Source organism: Podarcis vaucheri, assembly GCF_965113315.1.
Source record: "Podarcis vaucheri genome assembly, contig: SUPER_10_unloc_1, whole genome shotgun sequence".
Lineage (NCBI taxonomy): Eukaryota > Metazoa > Chordata > Lepidosauria > Squamata > Lacertidae > Podarcis > Podarcis vaucheri.
The window spans coordinates 451,306-476,225 of record NW_028118809.1 but is presented as its reverse complement, the minus strand read 5'-3'; the positions used below and the strand labels follow the sequence as shown (position 1 = coordinate 476,225).

The following is a 24,920-nucleotide window of genomic DNA, read 5'->3' as shown; positions in this document are numbered from 1 at the left end:
ATTTAGACCTGTATGAAAATGAAACCCTCATCTGCTCTGCCTTAGGTGTTGTCCTGCATCTGTTAGTAGTGTTTTCAATGCATTTTCTTAATTCCCCCCCCCCCATAAATTGATTCCATTCTAGTGTATATAGTGTTTCTAAATATTGTGCATTTAGAATAGAATGGAATAAACAGAATATTGTAAGGCAAAATGTTTTGGCTTTGTTTTTTAAGTAAAGCAGCGCTTCAGCACTGTGTTCTAATGTGTGATTGCAGACTGACATCTCTAACCAGTACTTATCACTGTATGTTCTTAATGCAACTGCTAGGTCACATACATCATTTTCTGCAACTGGTAGTTTAAGTAATGGAACCCAACTGAGACCAAAAATATATATATAAGAAAGTAAGAAAATTTTGACTGAAAGATTGCACACGTGCCCTCCCCAATTCTTATTTAATGTAACCCCGTGCACTTGCTATACTTCTGCATATTCTTAAAAGTACTTTTCCACCAGAAATCTTCACTGCACTCTAAAGAGAAAATAGGGTAATTCAACTCACTCTAAAAATTGCAAATAAGAGGTTTAATTTCAGAAACTGAGTTCACCATTTATAAATACACTAAAACATAGTAAATGCAAAAATTAGGCAGAGGTACAGTATTTTAACAAAACTACATCTTTTCTAAAGGTCATAGTCAATTCATTTCCCCTAAAGAATTTCATCAATGCACAAAAAATGGGGAGACAAATCTTAATATTAAAAAAAAAGTTGAGACCATACTGTTTACAATTAAAATGCTGGCTATTCTTACCTCAGTTTGAGGTTTAAAGGGTTCTACAATATTTTATTTGCCTGATGGACACTGTCAATTATGGGTCAGATCTACTATATCATATTCTAGGCAGGGCACCAAACTGCAAGGGTTATATTCATAGAGAATCATATTCTTTTAACAGGAATGCAAGAGGATGTCATGCACATTTTTTCAATTACATGGGAAACCAAGACTTAATTTTTACACCAAGAAGTATCGGATGTCTTGTTGCACTCAATTTTTAAAGGCTTTAGCATAATACCTACTCTTTATATTTTACCTTTCAATAAACTGTATTAAATAACAAACATTAATCGGAAAAAAATTGAAAATAAACATCCCAAAGACCTTATAAATACTCAAGTTCTAATTCAGTTACAGTGTAAAAAAAAACACCTGAATAGGGACCACTGAATGGCAAGATTATAGATTACTGTATAACTGATGTTCCGTAATACCTCTAAATTTAATTTAGTCAAATACTAATTCAATAGCCACCCTTAGTACACATACATCACACTTGAATATCATCATTACCCTTTAAGTACATTAGGCCTGCAGTTAAAACCTGCTAAATAGAAAGATGGCTTCAATTCCACCTTTATGTACAGCTTTCTTCTGACAGCTACAAAATGTTTTGTGTAATTAAAGCAAATTTCAACTAATATACAGTACCTGGTTTATGGTTTTTACATAATTGAATAAAAAACTACATAATAGAACTGTTTACATCTTTTTCTTTGCCATTCTATTCAAACTGTTTTAAAACTTCATTTACAATTCTCAATTAAAACCAACATAATTTTGTATTATCAGGACAAGACATGTCTAAATTCTAATGTGAACTTAAAAAAACACATATATACAATATCTGGCCTGAAGGACTATTAATAAGGCACATGTAGACATATAGAAAGCTTAAAAATAAAACTAGAATTTGGAACTACAGTCACTGATTAAGATGTCATACATGGCCCCTTCTGGAGCAATTTAACAACCCAAGTTACAAATACAGTAATTACCCAGTGAGCAACATTTTTTTAGACTGGCAGCTTGTTCAATACTGGAAGTATATCAAAGGAAGATTTACTTTCAAAAATATAAGTTTCTCAAAGTGTTCCATTGCTAGCCTTGACTGACTAAAGCTGATGTTTTCATTGGATGTACTGAACAATCTCTCGGATGGGACAATGCTTGGAGGACAACCGAGGAATCGAACTGCTAACTTCGACAGTACTGGCCAAGATGATTTCTTAAAGTTCCAGTAAGTTAGAGGATCACAGTTATGCTCAAGTACTTCTTCCTCCAAGTACAAAAGCACCATCTCTTCTGGCAACTTGGCCTTTTCTTTTGGAGCTTTTGCTTTTTTCATGTCTTCCATAAGTGACCAAAGATTATTGTCCCCGTAAGAGTTTTTAGATGATGAACCTGTACCACAGCCATTGGAAACAGATTTCTCATCATCTGAGGTAGCGTTTAGTATTTCCAGCTCCCTGATTAAGTCCTGTTTATACTGCTCCGCCTCCTCTTCGGTGAACAAGGAAGCTTTATAACGAGGGTCCAAAAGTGTAGCAAAAATATACCGTGGATCATGAAGTGTGGAGGACAGTCTACTCACCATAGCTTCCTTTAAGGATTTTAGCATGGTATCGATGCCCATCGTTTCTTCAAACAGCAGCTCAATTTTCCGGTTGAGTATATGAATCATTGGAATTACTTGACTTAGAGTGGACATGTGTGTACTCATCTCTCGGCTTGCCACTTCAAACGGTTTAAGTGCGTGACAGACAGACTGCATTACTTTCCACTGATCACAGCTTATTAACTCCCTGAAGCTGCACTCTACGGACATTTCATCAATTGCTCTTTTCTGTTCAATTAGGCGTTCAAGCATATGGAAGGACGTGTTCCACTTTGATGGAACGTCTTGGATCAGCTGGTGCTGCGGCAAGTGATATTCCTTCTGCAGATCTGCCAGTTTCTCCCTTGCTTTTGCTGACCGATGAACCCGTTCACAGATCTTTCTTGCAATACTAAGCAGGTTCTGAACCATTCTCTGGCTTTTAATAGCTTCGGTTACTATGAGGTTAACCGTGTGACCAAAGCACTGCACACTTGAATGTTCCCCTTCATTTAAAGTCTTTCCAATAGTCTGATTATCTGTAACAGTAATCCCAACCTGAAGCCCAATCGATGCGATCCAAGCTTCCCACCAATATTCTAGCTGCTTCTGAATGCTGATGCCGTTGTAGTCACAATCAATCTGCGATACATTTAAAAGAGCGGAGCAATGGTAATCTTCACACTGTGGTCGAACCCTAGACTCAAACGTTACCCAGTGAGCAGTAAGGGTAAGATATTCTCGAGTTTGGTTGCTCATCCATATTCCCGATGTAAAATGGACTACTCCGCTTTCAGCTTCTTTCAGATGTGAAACGATTATTTCTTTTACGCTATCATACATATCAGGAATTGCAGTACGAGAAAAATAAGATGGCGAAGGCAACGAATACTGAGGCTGCAAGAATTCAAGCAATCGATTAAAGCCAATATTGTCTACAAAAGAATATGGCTGAAGGTCAAGTGCAATCATTTCTGCTACAAGACTGGTGATTTTTTTGGCAACAGGGTGAGTGTCAGAAAACTTGTCATTGGTTTCATCGAAAGATGATGACCCCAACAGATCTGTGCTCAGTGGCACGTGACTATTTGCAGAAGAGGACAATACTGGCTCGGAGGCATCTGGTTTGAGGACATTGTTATGAAACCGTTGTAAATGTCTTAAAAGGCAACTTGTACCTAGATTGGTTGGCTTTTTCCCTCGACTTATTGTACGTCCACAGTGCATACATATTACTTTAGTTGAATCAGCAGAACAAATTGAAAAATGATTCCACAGTTTTGAGGTCTTTTTGCTACTGACAGGAAATATGACTTGTCTCTCATTAGAAACCATTGTGGGTAAGTCAGTCAATTTTGACGATGAGCATTCTGCAGAAGCCAAGGTAGCATAAGGAGAATTTGCTAAACTCACATCTATAAAGCTCTTCTGGATCCCGACGACTTCAGGGTGACGTCTGTATAAATGTCTCGTCAAACAACTTGTGCCTACATCACCCTTTTTCCCGCGATTTATAATGCAATTGCAGTGTCTACACACAACTTTCAGACTGTCGCCTGGAGACAAAGAAAAATGATGCCATACCTCAGACTTCAGCTTTCGCATCATTCGTTTATTCTGATGAAAAACAGAGCCGTGTTCAAATATCAAAGGGCTTTTTTCAGGGGAAGAAACTAAAGAAGCTTCACCTATATCTTCAGATGATGACAACAACGAGGAGTCCTCCATAAGTGTATCCCCCAAAGGAAGAGAAGAATTGTTTTCTTCTGCCATTCTGTCCGGAGAAGAGCATATAGATGTTGGTTCCTTAGCTACTTTTGCAGGAGATGACCCAGAGTTTGGATCGCCATCTGAAGGCAGTATGGGTTGCAACAAAGTTGGAGAAGCAGAGTACAGAGGAGGTATGCTTGAACCACCTCCATTCTCTTGTAGAACAATAGAACGATGGGCTCTCCACATGTGTCGTATTAAGCAACTGGTTCCAAGATCTTTCCCATTCTTTCCTCTACTGAATTCATTCATACAGTGGATGCAAACAGCTTTTGAATTATCTAAAGGAGACAAATAGAAATGTTTCCAGACGGCAGACCTTCTTCTGGACCCAGATGTACTCTTAGGAACCTGGACCGTTTTCTCTGCTACATTTTCCACCGTTTCTTCACATTGGTTGTTGGGAAAGGGTTGACACAATCCACCACTGCCTTCTTTATTGCTCTTTTCAGGATGTAACATGTCTGAAGGCATCTCTTCAGTAGAAACTACGGGAACAGACTCCTCAGTTATTTGATCTGGGGATGGAATCTTGGAAACGGTTTTCTTAACTAATTTTATGGGGGCAAGCACACTAGTTAAATCTCCAACATCGGCAGACTGTGGCGGGATTAATAATGTAGGTGAAGAAAAGGAAGAGATAGATGCCATATTTCCATTTTCCTGAATGAGCACAGTGGGATGAGCTCTCCTCACATGCCTCATGAGACAACTTGTACTTAGGTCTTTTTCATTTTTGCCCCTGCTAAATTCTTTCATACAGTACATACATATTGCTTTAGTGCTGTCTCTAGGAGATATGAAGAAATGGTTCCAAGCAGGAGACTTTTTTCGGGAACTTATATTTCTGCTTGAAAGAAGGCTCTGTGTGACAGCTTCCATTGCTACATCATAAAGGGTGCTGCTGTACTGGGAAAAGAGAGATCCATAATCATCTTCATTTTCTGCAGAGATATATTTGCCTGAATTGTTATGGATGAAATTCTTTTCTCTATCGTCTTGTTCATCACTGCTATCTGTCTGTCTCAAGTCCTCTTGCTCAGTTTTTATATCTATTGTTTCTAAAGCAAAATTACTATCATCTTCTGGTTCCACTTTTAAACTGTTGATTTTATCCATCATAAAATTATCATCAATTTGTGGAGAATCTGACCTATTTGTATCCATGACTGACCTCAGTTATTTCTGCTGCTTTTTCATAACTTAGTGAATTCTTAGTATTGGGTTTAAATTGTATCTCTTAAGTCATACAAAAGGAAGGATGTGGAACATAAGTTTGTATTTGTAGTTTGATAAGAAATGTTTATTACACAAACTTATGAAAGAGCATGTGGTTTAATGCACATAATCTCATTTCTCCCCCGGGATCATGAGATTTCCAGGTCATGTATTGTTTTTGATGAGCGATGCTGCAAAATGCTTCATGTTATGGGAAAAAAACTAATGAGAGGATCATTAGAATCATGTTGAGTTTCTTCCTCTAAAAATCATATATTCTTTTCAAATTTCAATCCGCTCACATCATCTAGGGAAAAAAAGAAAATGTGTAACTGCATCAATTCAACTGAGCTTACTTCATATGCTTAAAATGAATGATTACTTATTTACCTCCTCGTTTTGCCATTAAACATCACTGCTCTTATAAATTAAGAGAAAAGAGCACACACACATTTCAGAAGAAACTTAATTCCACAAAATCTCTGTATGCAGAGTATATCTGAAAATAAATTTGCAGAAAGTATATGTAACAGCCAGAACCCAAACAACTAGTTCAGATGTATCCAAGAGCTTAATCATGTCAGATATGAACAGTTATCAACCCTGCCTTTTTGGTGAACACTCTTTTAACATTTCGCAAGCTACAGTCCTGTTCAAAAGCATTTTGGCATACATTATATATGGAAACTTTGAGAAAGAAAGGCGAAAAACACCTTAGTCAAAGTTTTTTTGGTCCCAGCCATTATTTGTCTGTCACCCAATTAACAGTTTCTACTTAAAGCTATCTAAGCTTAAATGTTGTAGAAAAAATAAGCAAGAACTCTTATTCAACACATAACTCAAAACCATGATGAGTGAGAAGCAGAATAGGCTTATGACATACAGATGTCAGATCAACTCTTTGAAAAATCTACATGTCAGCTGAACAAAGGGAATTGCACCAGGCGATTGTTGTACGTTTTGTTACTTACACTTATCTTATTTTTTTGTCTGTGTGGGAAGGAATGGAGAAATAGGTGGAGTCACTTTGCGGTTGCTGTACAGATAATCCATCTATTTCCCTCTTCTCTCCCATCCAAAATTTATTTATTATTTGTTACATATATCTTCCCCTTCTTCAGTAGGGCACAAGGAAGAATACGAGGATTTCCAAGCATTCTCCCATTCAGGCCCAGATCATTTTAGATTCAGTAAATTTGCCTTTGTACAGGCCCAGGAGTTAAAAATTGATCAGTCTAAGTCACAGAAAGCTGGCTGCTAAGTTATGCTACCATTCCCACTTTCATTACTTCCGCCATTGCTCTCACTCCATAATTTAAGGTGATAGAAACAGCCCCAACTCTTGCTTCGCCTTTAGTAAGTTCTTGAGGGAGGCATGTGTGCGAATGGACATGGCATGTTAATTTGGTGCTAAGACTACATTGGCCATCTAGTTTACAGTTTCCCTGCTATAATACACAGGATTCTCTCTATCTAAGCAGAGACATGGGCACTAACATAGCAACTTGGTTTATTCTAATAAAATAAGGCAAACAGACAGGAAACAAAAGAGGATAAGCACCACAGGAAAGGGGGGGGGGGCTTTTAATGTACTGTATTTTAGTCTAGTTCCACAAGCTTAACCCTAAAGCTGTAGGATATGTCTCTGGACTATGGTCTACTCTGTGGGTTTTTTTTAACTGAATCTCTCAAAGATTCCAGAATTTCTATCCATTTAATATGAAAACAGTCTAATTTCCATGCCGAAACTATCACTCATGGGAGTGTATTCCATTGCTACTAGTCCATAGCAACTATCAAAAAGGAATGACATTCATGCTGACTCAACTGTTAATTTCAATATTAACTGAAATGAGTAGGTGTTAGATCTTATAATAAAAATACTTAATAACAACATTTAATGAGGTTTTTATTAGCCACAAAACATTCACCACTTGTCTTTGAGGCTAAATTGGCAAGACAGATATGTTCCTATCAAATCTTCCCTCTTTTAAGTTTGTTTTCATTGAGATATCAGCTAAGAATTAACATATTTAATTAAGAGGGTTGTTTCCCCTTAATATTCCCCTTTTCTTCATACGTAGTTTTAAGCTCTGAATAGCAGAGTTGGTAAAATATGCATCTTCTTTAAAGAAGGTTCCAGTACTTAATTGTTGTGATAAATCCAGGAGTTGTTCAATTCCACTCTCAACCACTTCAAACAATGATATTTGTAAAGTCTACATTTTACTTATTATTGAGAAAAGTGAAATCAGCAGAGCTATCCATAATTACCCTAGAGGACAATTTAGAGACAGGAACACATGAAAATGCCAGATTGCCCATGTCATGGTTTGCACTGCAACTGAGCAGTCTCCACCTCCAAGATTTTTTGCTAAGTCAGTCTGCTTTCTAGCATGTTACATTTAAGCCAAAATCCCTAGCTTCTTATATTTCATTTAATCTACTTTCTCATAATGCTGACTCCCATAGAATTTAGCGTGCATGGAGGGTAAAGAGTGGTGGCTCAGAGCAGGCAGGTACTCACTACTAAAGGAGGAAACTGAAGAATTCTTTCCCCTCAACAAGCAAGAGGCTAAGATAAGACCAATAAAAACCTCTAAATTGCAATTTCCTAAATGCATCCCTTTTTATTTGAAACAAAAGTTTCAATTTACCTCCCAAATTTGTAGTAATTTGTAGTAATCTGAAAATGTTTGATGCATTTTGTAATTTTTCACTTACCTTGTAGGTTTCATCCTTCTCATTAAGCCCATGTGGATAGACAAACTAGAATTTTTCAGTTTCTTTGATTTATTGAAGAAAGATGTCCACATTCTCTGAAACCCTGTACAAAGACAAATAACACTCATTTTATATTTTCCTTTTGAGTTTCTTTAATGATTTTTTTTAATCCAGGCATCATTCTCTTAGTAATGATAGTATGATCCAATTAAGACCTAATGACAAACCTCTTCATGTGCATTGAATGAGGTTCAAAACTTTGAAACTTCCAGTTTCATCTGAGCACAAACTAATTTCCCATCACTGAACAAAACATTAAAATGTGGTTTGTTTTACAAACTACACCTGAAGTATTAAAATTCCCCACCCCCCTGGTACAGGTAAAGGAAGAAGGGAACACAGAGGTCTATTGTACTGCACTCTCTTCACAACAAGCCATGGTTGATTGCAGCGTCTGAACTATGCATCACTCAGATTATTAGCAATTACAGTGGTGCCCCGCAAGACGAATGCCTGGCAAGACGAAAAACCCGCTAGACGAAAGGGTTTTCCGTTTTTTGATGCGCTTCGCAAGACGAATTTCCTTATGGGCTTGCTTCGCAAGACGAAAACGTCTTGCGAGTCTTGCGATTTTTTTCGCTCCCCCCCCCTTTTCTAAGCCGCTAATAGCCTTTTAGCCACTAGGCCTTTAATAGCCGCTAAACCGCTAATAGCGCTAATCTGCTAATAGGGTGGCTTCGCAAGACGAAAAAACCGCTAGACGAAGAGACTCGCGGAACGGATTATTTTCGTCTTGCAAGGCACCACTGTATTTGAATTCAAAAACTGAGCAATTTAATTACCTTCAAGTTAAGAAAGAAGCTCCAACTGAAATGGTGAAGCATTTAGAAACTACCTAATATAGTTGGACGTCAAAGTATCACTGCAACACTGGCACACCAAAAATTCTTTAAGAACCATGCTGAATTATTAGTAGCACAGCAGCTTCACTTCCATTGCAACTTATTCAGATAATTAACTTTCATGGAAAATTTGACAAAAGGATTTAAAGCAGCCTGCTAGCAACTCAATGCTTTGATTACATCGTTCTTCTCTTGATGTTAATCTGCTCAAGTCCATTTTAAAATGCTGGCGTTGATTTTTAAAAAATACTTTAGGCACTGGATATTTTAAGACCATCTCTCCCCTATGAACCCACTCACATTATTTAGAGCCCCTGCTCTATTTCCCACTATTTCTTGAAGAACAAGGAGGTGGATACATAAGAAAAGCACCCACAGTGATGACACCTGGTTTATGAAATTCTTCGCCTCAGAATATCCAGCCAATGTTCTTCCTCTCTGTCTTTAGAAACCAGACTTATTTCCACATGCCTTTGTCCTCTGTGGTGATAGGCAGATTGGTTCTCTTATTGGAATTTGTTTCTGGTTTTGCTGCTTTTGTATTTGAATGATGCTGTTAGAAGTTTTATTTCTAGTGATACTATGTATTATTACTTGTTTTTATCAGCAATATCCGCTTTGAGAGCTGCACATATGGGAAGGCTGGATACATTTTTTAAAAACAATAATAATTTCACGTAGAAAATGTAGCAAGTCAATGAAAATAAATATGGTTGACAGGGCACTCACCTATTTGGCCTATTGTCTTCCCCTGGCTTCATTTCAGAGACAATCTCCAGATCTGGAGGGGAAGGACAGAGGGAGAAAGAAAAAAAGAGAGACCTAAATCCATGCCCTTTGTTTTTGACCTAAGTGTATAAAAGATACCCACTTTTCTGCATATAGTCACTTCTAATGCATCAAACCTTACTCACATCTTATTTTTGTAACTTTTAATATGCAGCCTTCACCACTGCCATGTCAAGTTACTTGAAATGTATTGATTCAAATGAGATTACTCCAAATATGACTAATGTTGGATATCAAACAAATATAGTATGGGAGCAAGATCCTAGAACAGCACACAACAACTGTCCTGTTTTGTGACAATATTCAATTTAAAAGATCATTTATAAATTAAAACAATGAAGCATGAAGCTGCATAGATCCAGAATGGAAACAGGTACACAACTGGAAACCAGAGACTGTTCCAGCATGCATTGATTGATTGATTGTAAAGATGGACAGGAAAAGAGCATATATCCTGGGGGCTATATGTCATCCCATAGTTCATAGTTTCTAAACTGGTCAGGATATTTTTGTTTTCAACAAATATTGCACTTCCAAATTTCAAGCACAAGTATATCCAAAGCCTATCTGAAAAGCAACCCATATAACTACTTTGGGTGTGGTTCAAAGACTCTCTCAAGGCAAATCTTTAAAAATGTAGTACAAACACCGACAACTGGGAAACACTGGCCTGTGAGCGCTCCAATTGCAGAACAGCCTTTACCAAAGGTGTCGTGGACTTTGAGAACACTCAAACTCAGGATGCAAGGGAGAAATGTGCTAAGAGGAAGGCACGCTTGGCAAACCCTCACCGTTACTAACTCCCACCCGGAAACCTATGTCCCCACTGTGGAAGGATGTGTGGATCCAGAACTGACCTCTACAGTCACTTAAGGACTCACTGGTAAAACCGTGTTTATGGAAGACAATCTTACTCAGCTGTGAGTAATCACCAAAGAAGCAGTAGTGGCCTACACTATCCCGTTCTGCAAAAATTACAGGGATCTAAATACATATTCTTCTTTTAACAGGCAAAATCTAGAAACTACTGGAAGATTAAAATAATGAAATTTGAGTAGGTGAGATGATGGTGCTAAAATAGGTGTAAAATATAACAATGCAAAATTATTATTTTTTAATCAACACTTCAGCCTGTGGTCTCTGTAAATTAAAGGAGAGTGTCTAAGCCCAACACAGATATAACATTACCCAGGGTTTTAGTATAAGTCCATGAGGCAATGGATGAAGGGGCTTTTAGTTGTTTACAACTGTGACTTTTTCTATCAACATGTGTCAGCCTTGCAAATTAGTACACAAATGTTAGGGTGCAATCCTATATAAGTTTACCTAGAAGTAAGGCCTATTGAACTCAAAAGTGACTTATTTCTGACTAGACATGCACAGGATTGTGCTACTACCCTGTAAATTAATTAATAAATATTAAATAACTAACCTGTGTTTCTATGCTGGCTACAAAGCAGCAACCAATATGGAAACACTAGCCTCTTAGCCGATTAGCAAAAAAAGCCTTCTGCCAAGGGAACTGGTGAAAAAAAGGACAATGATCCAGCTGTCCTCTCCAGCCAGCTGCATTTCCATGTTGGTTTAGGAGGAAGGTGAAAAGGGGATGGATGAAGTGATCCGTTCCTCCTGTCAGCCCACATGAACTTGTTTGCACTGAATTCCTGGTCATCTAGGGCTACAATACAAGTTGTTACATACAAGGCTGACCTAAGTACATGGATAATCCGCTAAAGTTCCTATTTTGAAAATGTTAACAAATTGCTAACTATATGCAACTCTAATCTGGATGGTTACTCCTCAACACTCTAGTATGCTGTTACTCAGGGTGGAAAAGAGGTCTGTTTTAATTATTCCGAATAGAAAACCAGAGGCAGTAGTGGTAATTATTTTGAAATTGCTAACATGGACTCCATCCAGCTGGAGTCACAGAATCATAGAATTGTAGAGCTGGAAGGGGCAAATGGGTCATCTAGTTTATCCCCCTGCAAAGCAGGAATCTTTCCCACAATGTGGGGTTCGAACCCACAACCCTGAGATTAAGGGCTCTTATGCTCTACCAGTCAAGCTAAGATTACAATCCTTTTCACAGTTATTTGCAAGGAAGCTCCATTGAACAAAATGAGACTTACTTTGGGGAGGGGATGCTAAAAATGGGACTTGATTTAGTTACAATTAACTAATATCACGTTTCAAATTTAGGCTACAATTCTACGTACTCTTAAATGGAAGCAAAGAATATAATAATTATTTTTATACTTGCATTTTTATATTTCATGTATTACAAAAGCTAAAAAGTACTAGAAAGCATTCACACAGGATGCATATACATTGATGAGCCACAGGACAGAATTCCAACTTCTCACCAAGACTACTCGCAAGGAAGCCATATTTCAATTGCAGCTCCTACTAAAGGGGTCAGCAAACTTTTTCAGCAGGGGGCCGGTCGACTGTCCCTCAGACCTTGTGGGGGGGCGGACTATATTGGGGGGCGGAGGAATGAACACATTCCTATGCCCCACAAATAACCCAGAGATGCGTTTTAAATAAAAGTACACATTCTACTCATGTAAAAACACGCCAATTCCCAGACAGTCAGTGGGCTGGATTTAGAAGGCGATTGGGCCGAATCTGGCCCCCGGGGCCTTAGTTTGCCTACATAAGACAGCTTTTCAGACTTCTATGGTTCTGCTTATGATATTAGAGGAAGGAGCCACCAGATGTTGTTGGACTACAGCTTCCATCTCCCTGGCCAATCACTGATGCTGGCTGGGACTGATGGGAGTTGGAATCCATCAGCTGTAGGTCCCAGTATATGAGCCATTATACTTTTTTCCTTAACAAATAGCACTGGGCATCTTTCTAAATCACTTAAAAGAGCTGTTATACTTGCACATTAGATATGCATTCAAAAGCATGGTATCTGCATAATACAGACATCAGAAACACAGGCATTTAAAATAAAAAAAATCCTTCCAGTAGCACCTTAAAGGCCAACTAAGTTAGTTCTTGGTATGAGCTTTCGTGTGCATGCACACTTCTTCAGATAAGTGGTGCCTTCCATGGTTCCAGTTACAGATAGGTAGCCATGTTGGTCTGCCATAGTCAAAATTAAAAAATTCCTTCCAGTAGCACCTTAAAGACCAACTAAGTTAGTTCTTGGTATGAGCTTTCGTGTGCATGGTATCTGAAGAAGTGTGCATGCACACGAAAGCTCATACCAAGAACTAACTTTTTATTTTGACTATGGCAGACCAACACGGCTACGTATCTGTAACAGGCATTTAAGTATCACTTATGAGATGGAAAGAAACGAGACTTTAATGCTTCACACACATTATACAAAGCACATCAAGCTTGCAAACTTTGCAACCTGTGCAAAAGTGCAAGGGATCTGGCATATAAGAAAGGAAAAGGAGAACAATCAGGTTATTCCTCATTTATTTTAATTTATGATTAAAATAGAAAATAGTTTGTAGTTCAAAATACCAAGGTCCTCCCACCACAGTAAATAATTCAGTTTGAGGGACAGTTTATACTAGTCTCTATTTATCAAGCCAAATCATTAAGCAGTTCCACAGCTTGATCAGGAAACAAGTTGAACCTGACTTCTAGACCACAAACTCAAGTCTGGGAGGCTTATTACGAGGCTAAACTCTGCCAGTAGATGAAAATCAAACCAAACACAACTGCTATTGTTACAGATTTTTGTTTTGAATCCCTAAGACCAACAAGTTTAGTAAGAAAGAAATTAGTAAGCAAAGAATTTTTTCTTCCAGCAGTGCTGTTGTTGTTTTTTAACACAAGCTGGATCGATAAGATTCCCTCACCTACTCAATTTCTCCTAGGGCAAGTTTAAATGAAAGATGAAGGCTGCAAAAAACACTTTCCTGTTACGACTCTCCAAACAGCAAACAAATATTTAAAAAGTTCCCTAGTCCACAATCTGGCTGAAACATACACAACTCCAGGCAATTGTTAGTTGGTTGTATAGGATGCAAGATGTTGTATGAAGAAACCTCACGCATTTGGGATGACATATAATAAAAGTTTAAACCGTGGAGCTGCCATTGGGAAGTGGTCTATGACAACCTCCATGTGAGGGCTGAAGTGGGGGTTGAATTGTCCCTTAGTGTGCATGTGCATGCATTAAAAAGTTGTGTAATGCTGCCAGATCATTGATCCCTAATTCAGTTCATTGATCCTGCCTATGTTGACAAGCAGCCACTCTCCAAGATCTAAAGCAGAGGTCTCTCCCAACCCTGATATCTGAGATACTTGTAACTGGAGATGCCATGGATTGAATTGTAAGGTCAGAATGGCTATTAACACTCTGATTACTCTGCATTAGGGTGATTTAATAAATTACAGGGTCCCTCAACCAACACTTGTGAAGAAGTGCTTAGACCTTAAGAAACCAGTCTCAAACCACAACCCCACAGGCTGAATGCTCTAGATCTGTGATAACTGCACAGATGCACATATATTTGCTGGAGAGCTGGAAATGGCCTTAAATTTCCCATCCCTATGGTAGAAACAATCCCTGGAAGTGCCTCCCCCTCTGCCTGGGAAGTTAAGAGGATTAGCCCAATAGAGCTTAGCACCTTTTGCTGCTAGACTCTGCACAAGGGTCCCTCATTTGTCACTTGGGGGGTGGGGGAGAAACTGCTTGCAAAGTGGGCAAGGGGGGGGGGGAGCAAAGCTTGCTGTCAGAAAAGGTGTGTTGTCAACCCACCTTCTCCTCTTCCAGTAAGTGGAGCGTGGAGGAAGAGCACTCTGAGACCACCCATGAAGTGTGGTCTGGGACACCCCCCCAAAAGGAAAAAACATAGCAGCAAAGAGGACTATTGCATTGGTTCAGTGTGTGTGTGCCAACTTGAATAAAATATAGGGGGAGGGGGGCAGCCAGGTAAGCCCCAGCCCATGTAATTGATCCCATGGATCTGGCAGGATAATTGCAATAGCCTGCAGCTTTTTAAGAGTATATATATATGAACAAATGAGCAAATTAAGTTCATTTGTGTATGCAGAAGACATTAAAAATAAATTTAAGCAACATCAGAAAGAGGGGGAGGGAAGCCAAGCTTTGAAATGTTAAAATGACGGTAAAATTAGTGAAATGTGTAAACCCGAAAAAGCATTAAAAAATGAATTGATTCCATGGATCAATCTGAATGGCATTTGAATGGAAATGCCGATCAACTTGGATGTGGGTGTGTGTCTGAAGTATTTTTTTGTGGGGAAACCGAAGACCCTATGGATCCATTTGAATGGCAATGCCCCTCAACTTGGGGTGTGTGTGTGTGTGTGTGTGTCTGTCTGTCTGTCTGTCTGTCTGTCTGAAATATTTTATCGTGGGGAGGCCGAAGACCCCCATGGATCAAACTGATAAAATTTGGGGTGGGGGGTGACATACCCCACGGGCGTTTCCCAGGGGAAGGAGAACTGAAAGCGGGTGGTGGTGGTTGCTTGGGGGGGGGGGGGGAAGGAAAGGTTTGAGAGAGGAACCGAACCGAGGGGCAGACAAAGCCACGCTCCAGGAAGGGACGCGCGGCGGCCCAGCACCTTCGTGGGGGGGGGGGAAAGCCCTTCCTCATCCGGCACGGGAGGGGGGGAGAGAGAGTGGGAGGGCATAAGGCGTTGCTGCAGGGAGGTGGGGGTTGTTCCTCAAGGCCCAGGAATGAATTAAAGTGTGTGAATGGAGTTTCTCTCTCTCTTCCCCTCACAGACAATAAGGCCGGCGCACGCTTATTTGGGAGGGGGGGTGTCGGCCTCTGAAAGGCGCCCCCCCCTCCTCGCGCCGTGTCTCTCTCCTGAGGTGGTGGGCCTGGTCCCAGCGGAAGGATTCCGACGGGCCAGGAGGCGTCCCTCGCCGGCCGAAAGGAGTCCGCGCGGGGTTGGGGGTGGGGAGGCTGAGGAGACAGGCGCTTCGCTTCCCCTCACAGACACACACACATATATATCTATGTCTACCTAGATACACACGGAGCGCCGGACCCTTCCCTTCGCTCACCTCGTCTTTCTCCCGCGCGGGGCGACTCGACGCGGGCCCGCCTCCCCGGCCGCTTTGTCTCGCCTCGCCCGCTGCTGCCGCCGCGACGCCGACTCCCCTCCTTCCTTCCCTCCCTCCACACACACACACATACACCCGGCTCGGCCGACCACGCCGCGCACTGCGCATGTGCCACGCGCGGCGCGCGGCCGGTGGGGGAGGGAAAGGGGAGGCGGGCGAAGCCGGAGGGGAGCGTCGTCGTCGCCGCGCGCGACGTGGCGCGTCATCGGGAGAGCGACGCGCGCCTCGCCAAGGCGGATAAAATGGCCGCCAACGGTGGATGTTGGGGGGGGGGGGAACAGTGAGATCGGAAGTTTTTAATGTTTGATGCTTTATCGTGTTTTTAATATTCTGTGGGAAGCCGTCCAGAGTGGGGTAATAATAATAATAATAATAGACTAATGTATCCTGGCCCAGTTGGAGATGTTCCCTGGGGTGGTGGTTTTCCCCTCTCTCTGCCGTGAGGGTGAGGAGGCCAACCGAAGGGGCCTGAGTGCGAGTTCTGCGCTCCCCCGCCTGAGAGAGGCAGACTGGGTGGGGCGGAAAAGAAGCGCTTCGCCGGCGGCCAGGGCTCCTGGTAGGCATGTTTTCACCCGAGAGTTAATGCCGCTCGACTCAGAGGGTATATAATAATAATAATAATAGTAATTATTTATACCCTGCACATCTGGCTAGGTTTCCTCACGCTTTGCGGCTGGCCCCTGTCGCTCGCTTTCCCCCAGTTGTAATTCGGATCTCCTGTGCCGCGAGAAACTCCCAGCGCATTAAGCTCTTTTATGTACGAAGGCGGAAGGGTGGGGTTTATTTTATTTTATAACTTGAAACTTTCGACCAGCACCGTAGATCTCACTGCCCGAGTAATTTTTGCATACGATTGCAGCCTTGACAACTGCGTACATATCGGAGTCTTGGAAGGTGCATGAGCGCCAGGATTTCTTCTTTTGAACAGTCCGTCCCCCCGCCCCGAAGTCGTCTGCTGAGCCCTTCCTACAGCCGTTTAGGTTAACTTGTTATGCTAACGTTGTTAACTCCAAAAAAGGGAAATTTCCTGAGGGAATCCATCCGCTTGATTTCTTTTTTCGCTTTTATTCAGAGTCTGTGACTCATGACAGCTCAATGGCAGTTGTGGGGCTGAAAAGGTGTAGGTTGTGCTTCTTGGTGTTGTGAACGCTTTCAGCCCTGTGCACACTTTCCTGGAAGGAACTAAATAAAACTCTGTAAAGGCTGTTTGCTGGGTTCACTTTTGAGTAGACATTCATATTATTGCACTGTAAGTTGAGGTGTTATGGCACTGTTAGAGCTGTATAAGGCAGAAGTGGTGAAGGAGGACTGGATGCAATAGAAGGTGGGGCATCTTGAATTCATGGAAAGATGTTCTTGCAGACGCAGATATTTCAAGCCCTGTGGTGCTATAACCTTGCAGCCTACATCTGCCCAAACTCTTGCTACTATCCAGTTATTAAAGGCGCATCTCAGCACCATAAATATTAGGTGTGCCCTCTCCTTGACAATGCTTGTTCTGTGAGCTGACATAGAGTATAATACATAATTTATACTTTCCACCCAGAATGAAATGAAACTCTTTGGATCTTAAATATTACAATTAATCACATAAAGGTGATTCACTTACACAGATCTTCCATATAAGACTACTGTACAGTCCTATGCACATGTATGCCTGTACTTTCTTACTCCTGGATATTAGTCTGCATGTGTGACTTCAGCCTGTGAATGTGTGTGGAGACATGATGTACAGTAGAATTTGTTAAGATTTGCACAAAGACTGGTATTGTTCCAGAATTTATTGTATGAGCATAAGAGTACCCTTATAGCATTATGTTTTCTTTGTGTAAGGGGTTAAGAGTTTAATTTTGATGATTAAACTGTCAACGGTGGTGGTGGTGGTGGGGAAAGTGTACCCTTAAAGAAAATTAGATTGATCCATTTAGCATAGCACTTATTGACAGACAGCAGCTTTTCAGCAGAGCGGGTTTTTTCTAGTTTTAATAGCTGAAAACTTTTAGCTAGAGATACCAGTTAAATCTGAGACTTTGTCTCGCAGGCAAGACCACATGTTCTGACACTAACCAATACCTGTTTATATTTAGCATCCTGAAGAGACATTTGTATGCTGGCTAAATACACACACCATCAGACTGGATTCACCCATGCAATTAACAGATTATGGGTTTTGTTGACTCAACATTTGTCTGTTTAGCATGCAAAAGATTTTGTAAGAGGTTTACCAGTACCACCACTCTCAATCCAAACTTTTCCCTGCTGTTGTACTTTTAAAATCTTACATAACAGAAATTTACCTTAGTTGCTAGACCTGCTGTATGACTTTGGACGTACACCAAGAGAAAACATCACACAGCTCTTTTGTGTGAGAAAGATCTCTTTAGGATACAGAGTTGTATGTGTGGCGCAATTTTGTCTGTCTCAAGTCTTAAAAGATGTTGATTAATTAGGTCCAGATAGTCTGTGGAAATTGGGTGTTGTTTCTGAAAGAAATTGTAATAAACTTTTGTAAATTAGGGAGATAAAGCTGTGATGGGAACACTAGGCAAGATGACTCATACAACAGCTTCTGTATATATATTCAATTTGGTTTTACAGTGATTTTCTGTAACTAGGTAAAGCCCACCACCTGAACTAACAAATTAAACAAGCACATTATGAAATGAGTCTTAACTGATGTGGCTAGGCTCTACTCTATTTTCCATCATTTGTATTGCAGAGGTTTTCAAACTGTTAATAGTAAGCCTTTCTGTGTCAAGGGAGGAAAAAAAATTCCCTTTCTCTCCCAAAGGATAAATAAGGCAAAACTAGAACTTAAACACACACAAAATGGGGAGTATGAAGAAAAAACAGGGGGGGGGGGTTAAAAAATTGTCCAGTAGCAACCTAGACACCAACTAAGTTTTTTCTTGGTATAAGCTTTTGTGTGGTATAAGCTTTCATGTGCATGCACACTTCTTCAGGTATCTTAAGTGTGCATGCACACAAAAGCTTATACCAAGAACAAACAGTTGATCTCTAAGGTGCTACTGGACAATTTCTTTCATTTTTTTATATATTTTGACTGTGTCAGACCAACATGGCTACCTACCTGAATCAAGAAAAAACATAGTTTGGGATATGAAACATTGGGGCTTCTGTAATGCCCTGAACTTTTTTTTCATCTTCTCTCTCTCTCTCTCTCTCTCTCTCTCTCTCTCTCTCTGTGTGTGTGTGTCTTAAATTACCAGTTCTTATAAAATGTGCTCACTATTTTGTTACATGGTAGTTGGCCTTATTGAAGACCCTGCTGTTTGCTTTAGATTTCACCTTTACGTTTTAGTTCTGCACAGTGTTTTTTCTAGAAAAATAGGTGCCAGTACTCACAATGAAGTTGTTACAGTAGGTAGCACATTTTTAACAACAAAAAGGTGCCATACTGAGTACCCTTGAGTATCCCCTTGGGGGGGGGAGCACTGGTCCTACACTTGATTTCCCCCTGCTGTATCTAAATGAAGTTATGTCTAACCCTTTCAATGAAAAATTAAAAGGAGAGTTGATTGTTAAGTACAGCATTCAGCAACATACTTTGCTCATAGTAAAGAAGTGTGTGGATGTAGCTTGAAGTTGCTAATAAAGCTGATAATAGGAACGCTTTGTTTTTAGTTCTCCAGCAGAAGGAAACTGGCTTAAAATGCAGTGAAATGGAGGAACTTGAGAAGGTCAGAGGAAGATTAAAAAACAACGGGGATGACAGATTTGAATCATTTATTTAACTTAAATAATTTTATCACTAGCTGAGGACTTATAAAAAAGGCTTGTAATTAAAGGCTGTTGTAATGCATTATGTCATGTAGGCCTGAAATATGTAGTGTGAGCTGTATTTTGAATACTTGGTTATCTTACAATGAATGTTACCCTTTATACAGAAATAATTCTTAAAAAGTATAACTGAAAGTACTAGAATGCTGTAATTACAGATAAGGGAATGAAATAAGTTTAGTATTTTTGCAAGAATCCCTTGAGAACAAGGACAGCTGTCCATTCCCTAAAATTAACATAATATAGACAGAATTCAGCTTCTTTTTTATTTGTATTATCGCCATATGAATATGTTGGGCATCTTTGCTACAAACTAACTTCAAGCCATTTGTTTCCAAACTCTTATTTAAGATTGTTGATTGATATGGGTGTTTGCATCACATGTTGGAATTGCATTTTACTGTGGGTTCTAAAGTTTTACTTCTCCCACTTTTATTCTTTTATTGTGTGACAGTCCTGAGCATTACTTAATTCAGTTTGAGACCTGGTTCCATGCAGATACTTGTCACATGGCAGATAAACAGGGGTGCTCACATACTATTGCCATAAAGCTTGCAGTATAGGGATACGGGAACCTTGAGCCCTGCAGAGTATTATTGCACTACAGCGCTAACCATCCTTGACAATATTGGTCGAGACTGATGGAAATTGGGAGTCCAACTTCTAAGGAGCCAAAGGGCAACATTCCAATAACAATGTATCAGTATTAAATCCCAATACTATAGAGATGTTGCCTGTGGAAACAGAAAATATCCCCAGTAACATAAAGAATACAAATGTTTATGTTACTAACAGAACATGTGGCAATGCATACTATTAAAAATGTTCCCCCTCCATTGACAGACTCAATATAGTAAACTATTTTTTTTTACTTAACTTTTTAATATTCTGTTGGAAGCCGCCCAGAGTGGCTGGGGAAACCCAGCCACATGGGTAGAGAATAAATAGTACACAGTGGTGCCTTGCAAGACGAAAAGAATCCGTTCTGTGATTCTCTTCGTCTAGGGGTTTTTCCGTCTTGCTAGCGGTTTTTTCGTCTTGCGAAGCAAGCCCATTGATGGATTAGCGGTATTAGCGGCTTATCTGCTCATCAGATCAGCTGATAAGCGGCTTAGAAAAAGGGGGGGGGAGGAAAAAACCAGCAGGAACTCGCAAGACATTGTCGTCTTGCGAAGCAAGCCCATAGGAGATTCGTTTTGCGAAGCACCTCCAAAATGGAAAACCGTTTCGTCTAGCGGGTTTTCCGTCTTGCAAGGCATTCGTCTTGCGGGGCACCACTGTATCATTATTATTAATCATATAATTAAAAGCATTTTTTACCATCCAATGAAATATAATAGTTTCATGTACTTTCACTATGATCTACAAGCTACAGGACTGCCTTCAGATGTCTTCTAAAAGTCAGAAAGTTATGTCCTTACGATATCAATGACTTCCCTTCTTCTCTTTCCATGGTTCATTTCACGTATCACAAATCCCTGCATATTTTATATATAAAAAAAAAACCTATACCAGGGATGTCCAAGCAGTAGATCACGATCTACCGGTAGATCCCCAGCTGATCCTGGTAGATCACTGGATCCTTATCATGTACAAAAAGTTATGGGGGGGAGCTAAAAAACTCGGTGCAATTTCCCCCCCCCCCCCAAAAAAAGGTCAACAACTCTGGGCACTTCCCTCCTAAAGAAATTCTGGGCAAGCCATCCATCCCAGGCTCGCTCCTCCTCCCTCCAATGACAATGGGTAGATCACTGCCAGTTTTTTAATACTAGGAGTAGATCACAGTCTCTTGGGAGTGGGACATGCCTGCCCTATAACTATTCAGTATTCCATTATTTCATCCATGAAAACTTGGAAAGGTGGGCTTTCACGGGGATGCCAAAAGTACGTCAGTGAAGGCGGGCCCCTAATTGGGGGCCGAATCCTGGCTTTAAATCTTCCCAAATACAGTGCGATCTCGAGCGGCAAAGAACCTGACGCGTCAGAACTACCCAGCCGATCCTACGACAACTCCTCGCTCCTGGCCCCGCAAGGAGAAAACGCCACGCCGCGGAAGATCGCCCAGGAAAGGGCCGCGTGCTCCCTTCCCATCCGCCTCGTCCATCCCTGAACCCTGCAGCAGCCTGCGCTCTTAACAAACCCGACGCGCTCTCGGCCCCGCCCACCTCGCGAGGATTGGTTGGCGGCGGGCGGATGACGAAGGCGGCGGCGGGCGGAGCCTCCGTGGCCCCGCCCCCAGAACGCGCGTCGTCGTCGTCCGCGGGGCTGGGAGGTGCCTGGCGCCCTCGCGTCCCGCTGCTGCTGCTCCTCCCCCGCCTCTCTCCCTCCCCTCCCCCGCCGGCGCGAGCGCTGTGGTGAAGCCGCCGCATTGTTTGTGCCGAAGGGGGGAGGAGGAGGAGGGGAAGGTTCTCGGCCACGGGAGCCTCGGCGACCAACCCGCAGCCGGCCCTCCGCCCCCGAATGCGTCGCGGCAGCCGGAGACAGCAACCGCCGCCGCCGCCGCCACCGGGAGCCCCAAGGCGGCCGGGACAGCGCGGACGACGAGGCCCCTCCCTCAGTCTCCTCACAGGCGCTCGGCGTTAGCAAGCTGAGGGAGCCGCCATTAGCCCCGGAGTCTCGCAGCCAAGGGAGGGGTCGGCCAGCTCCCTCAGGTGAGCGCCCGCGGCCCGTCAAACGGCGACTCCCCACACCCACCCCCGCGCGCCACCACCCACCTCACGGGCGGGCGGGCGCCATGTTTGCGGCCCGAGCATTGTCCCGGGTGGGGGGAGGAAAAGCGAGGCGGGCCCGGCGGGGAGAGGTAGGGCCTCGCAAAGGATAAGGCGCCGGGCCTGGCGTGGGAGGAACCACTCGGCGAGAGGGGAGGGGCGGTGGGGGAGGGGAAGGAACCATCGGCGCGCCAGCGGGAGGGGCGCCCGCTGTTGTTGATGTCGCGGCCGGGCGGGGGGGGGGAGGCGACGTTCGGGGAAGGGGGTGGGCGGCGGCGGCGGGGGTTGTACGGGAATCTCGTGCAGGGCGCAACCATTCCGCGAAACCGAGGAGGGGGGGTTGGATTGGGAAGAGGTGCCTCCCGCAAAACCGATCGAGTCTTCCTGTTTCGCCTCGTTCCCGTCGGGGAGGAAAGGGTTACTTCCTGGGGAGTTCGCTTTCGTTTTCGGGGCGAAGCGCGACTTTCCCCACCTTCCCCCTCGCCTTTCTGTTGTAACTCCCAGCTGGGAGCTGGCCCGGCCGGATTCAGCGCACCGGGTTCCGCAGTTTGTAAGAGGAGCGTTACCTCCCAGGGACCAGGGCCTTTTAACTCGTCGGCATGCAGCTGGAAGAGGCTTTCATCTTCCTTTCTGTAACAAGAGATGATGTAAGACGCTCCGCAAATGGACGTGTGATTTATTATTTTGCGTTCCCAAGGGAACTGCAGATAGGGTAAACCCTGACTATAGTACTATAGTAGAAGCCTCGCAAACGGTATGCTTCTTGAGGAAGGCTTTATTTTGGCTGTGTGGTCTGGTGATAAAATGTCACTTTTAAGACGCTTTGGCTGTTGCTGAACTTCGAGAAATGTTGTTGATGATGATTTATACCCCGCCCATCTATCTGGGTTTCCCCAGCCACTCTGGGCAGCTCCCAACAGAATATTAAAAACAGTAAAATATCAAACATTTTAAACTTCTCTAAACACGGCTGCATTGAGATAGTTGTTTGCACATACAGTAAGCATTTCTTTCTGTCATTCTTCTAGACGCGAAATTCATTATCTCTGAACTAGATTTTATCTAGTTTATGATAGAGGAATACGCTCTCAGAATAACTTGCATGGTTCTTCCTTTTCCCATGGTTTTCCTTCTTTTTAAAATCCATGGGGAAACAGTTGTAGTTTAGCACGATAATTTCTTCCGGTTTTAGTTCAGTTTTCATTTATATGATGTTTGAGATTTTGAAATGAATTATGGCTGTCAAATAGTACTGTAAACACAGCTTGGGTATTTTAAAAGTTTGCTTGGATCTAAAAATGTCTGGATGTGAGATCCATTTCTGTCTTTCTCATCAGTTCACCAATTATAAAATGAGAGAAGTAGTGGCCTACCTCAAGGTTGTTAAGTCAGTTGGCTCTCCAAGGATTCATTCTGATTCAATGTAATGGGTAAATCCCATTGAAATGGAAAGCCATAGGATTATGTTGCAATAGCTCTCTATAAAAAGCTTAGAAACGCTCCCCATTGTGTACACACACAAACATAGCCCTCTTTCTGTTACAAAAATTGAAATGTGACATTGGATTTGATGCAGTTCAGTCTGGAACCAGTAAAAAAAGAAGCGGGGGAGGTGGGAGATGAGTTGCAAGCTACCAGAACAGGTCTGAGTGGCTGTTTCATAAGAGTGCCAATTTTGATGAAGGTTTGTATAGATGCCTCTTGCATTTGGGTGTTCACTCGATGAACTAGCTATTAAAACACTGCAATTTCACAAAGTTCATGTAGCTTCTGCTCCTCTTTCTTACCCCTCAGTATTTGTGATTAAAGATTTAGTGGGAATATTTGCACTTCCCAAAAGTGCTTATTGTGGGGAAAATGTCAACACAATTTGAAAATAAGGAATATTCATCCTCTGTAACATGGAGAAGTGGGAGAACTGTCATTTGAAGGGAGGGCATTGACACAAATGTTTCAAATAGAGTTGGTGCCATGCATTATCCATGAATATGTGTAAAATGTTTTCCCCAGTGCAGACATTTGTTGAGTGTTGCTTGTTTTATGTCTTCAGATATCATTGCACAGCTACCCTATTCTTTTCTTACTAACAGCTGCGGTTACTGGAAGAGAAAATGATGATTACTATCCAGTAGTCTTCTATTACTACTTTTTTTAAAAAGCAGCTGTTGCCTGTTGAATTGCTTTCTGATACATGTTTTGCAGTCTGCACAGTTTTCTAAAGTAATATTTCAAAGCTACGTTTTGCAGTGATAACTTTATAAATACTATTTTGTTTTGTGCTTCAGTTCTTTTTATAAGGCTGTATAAGAAGTTTTAGAAATTACGACAGTCTAAGCTCAAATAAACCACAAACACAACCAGTTATTGGGTAATAACACAAAAAAGATTGTGACCTAAGAATCATTCTGCATGTGAAGGCGTGTAGGACTTGGGGCCTGTGTCCATAAAATGTTTGAGCAAGTTTTTTTAGGCATTCATTCCTTTAAGTGTCTGTTCTAGCTTTGTAGCCCATG

The 24,920-nt window shown here is 41.7% G+C and overlaps 2 protein-coding genes across 8 annotated transcripts in view; one reads left to right on the top strand and one right to left on the bottom strand.

Moving 5' to 3' along the window:
• Positions 1-549: 549 nt before the first annotated feature.
• On the bottom strand, positions 550-18,661 carry ZBED4 (zinc finger BED-type containing 4). 4 transcript variants are annotated; one of them, XM_082242450.1, is made up of 5 exons: positions 15,839-15,952; positions 11,258-11,503; positions 9,766-9,817; positions 8,135-8,237; positions 550-5,717 (listed from the first exon to the last, which is right to left on the bottom strand). In XM_082242450.1, the coding sequence occupies exon 5, from the start codon at positions 5,357-5,359 to the stop codon at positions 1,859-1,861; it is 3,501 nt and encodes a 1,166-aa protein (XP_082098576.1). In that variant the 5' UTR covers positions 5,360-5,717; positions 8,135-8,237; positions 9,766-9,817; positions 11,258-11,503; positions 15,839-15,952; the 3' UTR covers positions 550-1,858. The 4 variants fall into 4 exon arrangements, with proteins under 4 accessions (XP_082098576.1, XP_082098575.1, XP_082098574.1 ...); XM_082242449.1 differs by lacking the exons at positions 11,258-11,503; positions 15,839-15,952 and adding an exon at positions 16,536-18,661; XM_082242448.1 differs by lacking the exon at positions 11,258-11,503 and having other exon boundaries at positions 15,839-15,985.
• Positions 18,662-22,002: 3,341 nt separating this feature from the next.
• The window catches only part of BRD1 (bromodomain containing 1), a 44,872-nt gene continuing 41,954 nt past the window's right edge, over positions 22,003-24,920 (top strand). For 3 of the 4 annotated variants that reach the window (XR_014224308.1, XM_082242454.1, XM_082242452.1), the window contains exon 1: positions 22,217-22,350. The gene's annotated coding sequence lies outside the window, so the exon portion shown is untranslated. Of the gene's footprint in view, positions 22,351-24,920 lie in introns of all 4 variants that reach the window. The other variant, XM_082242453.1, reaches the window with a different exon arrangement.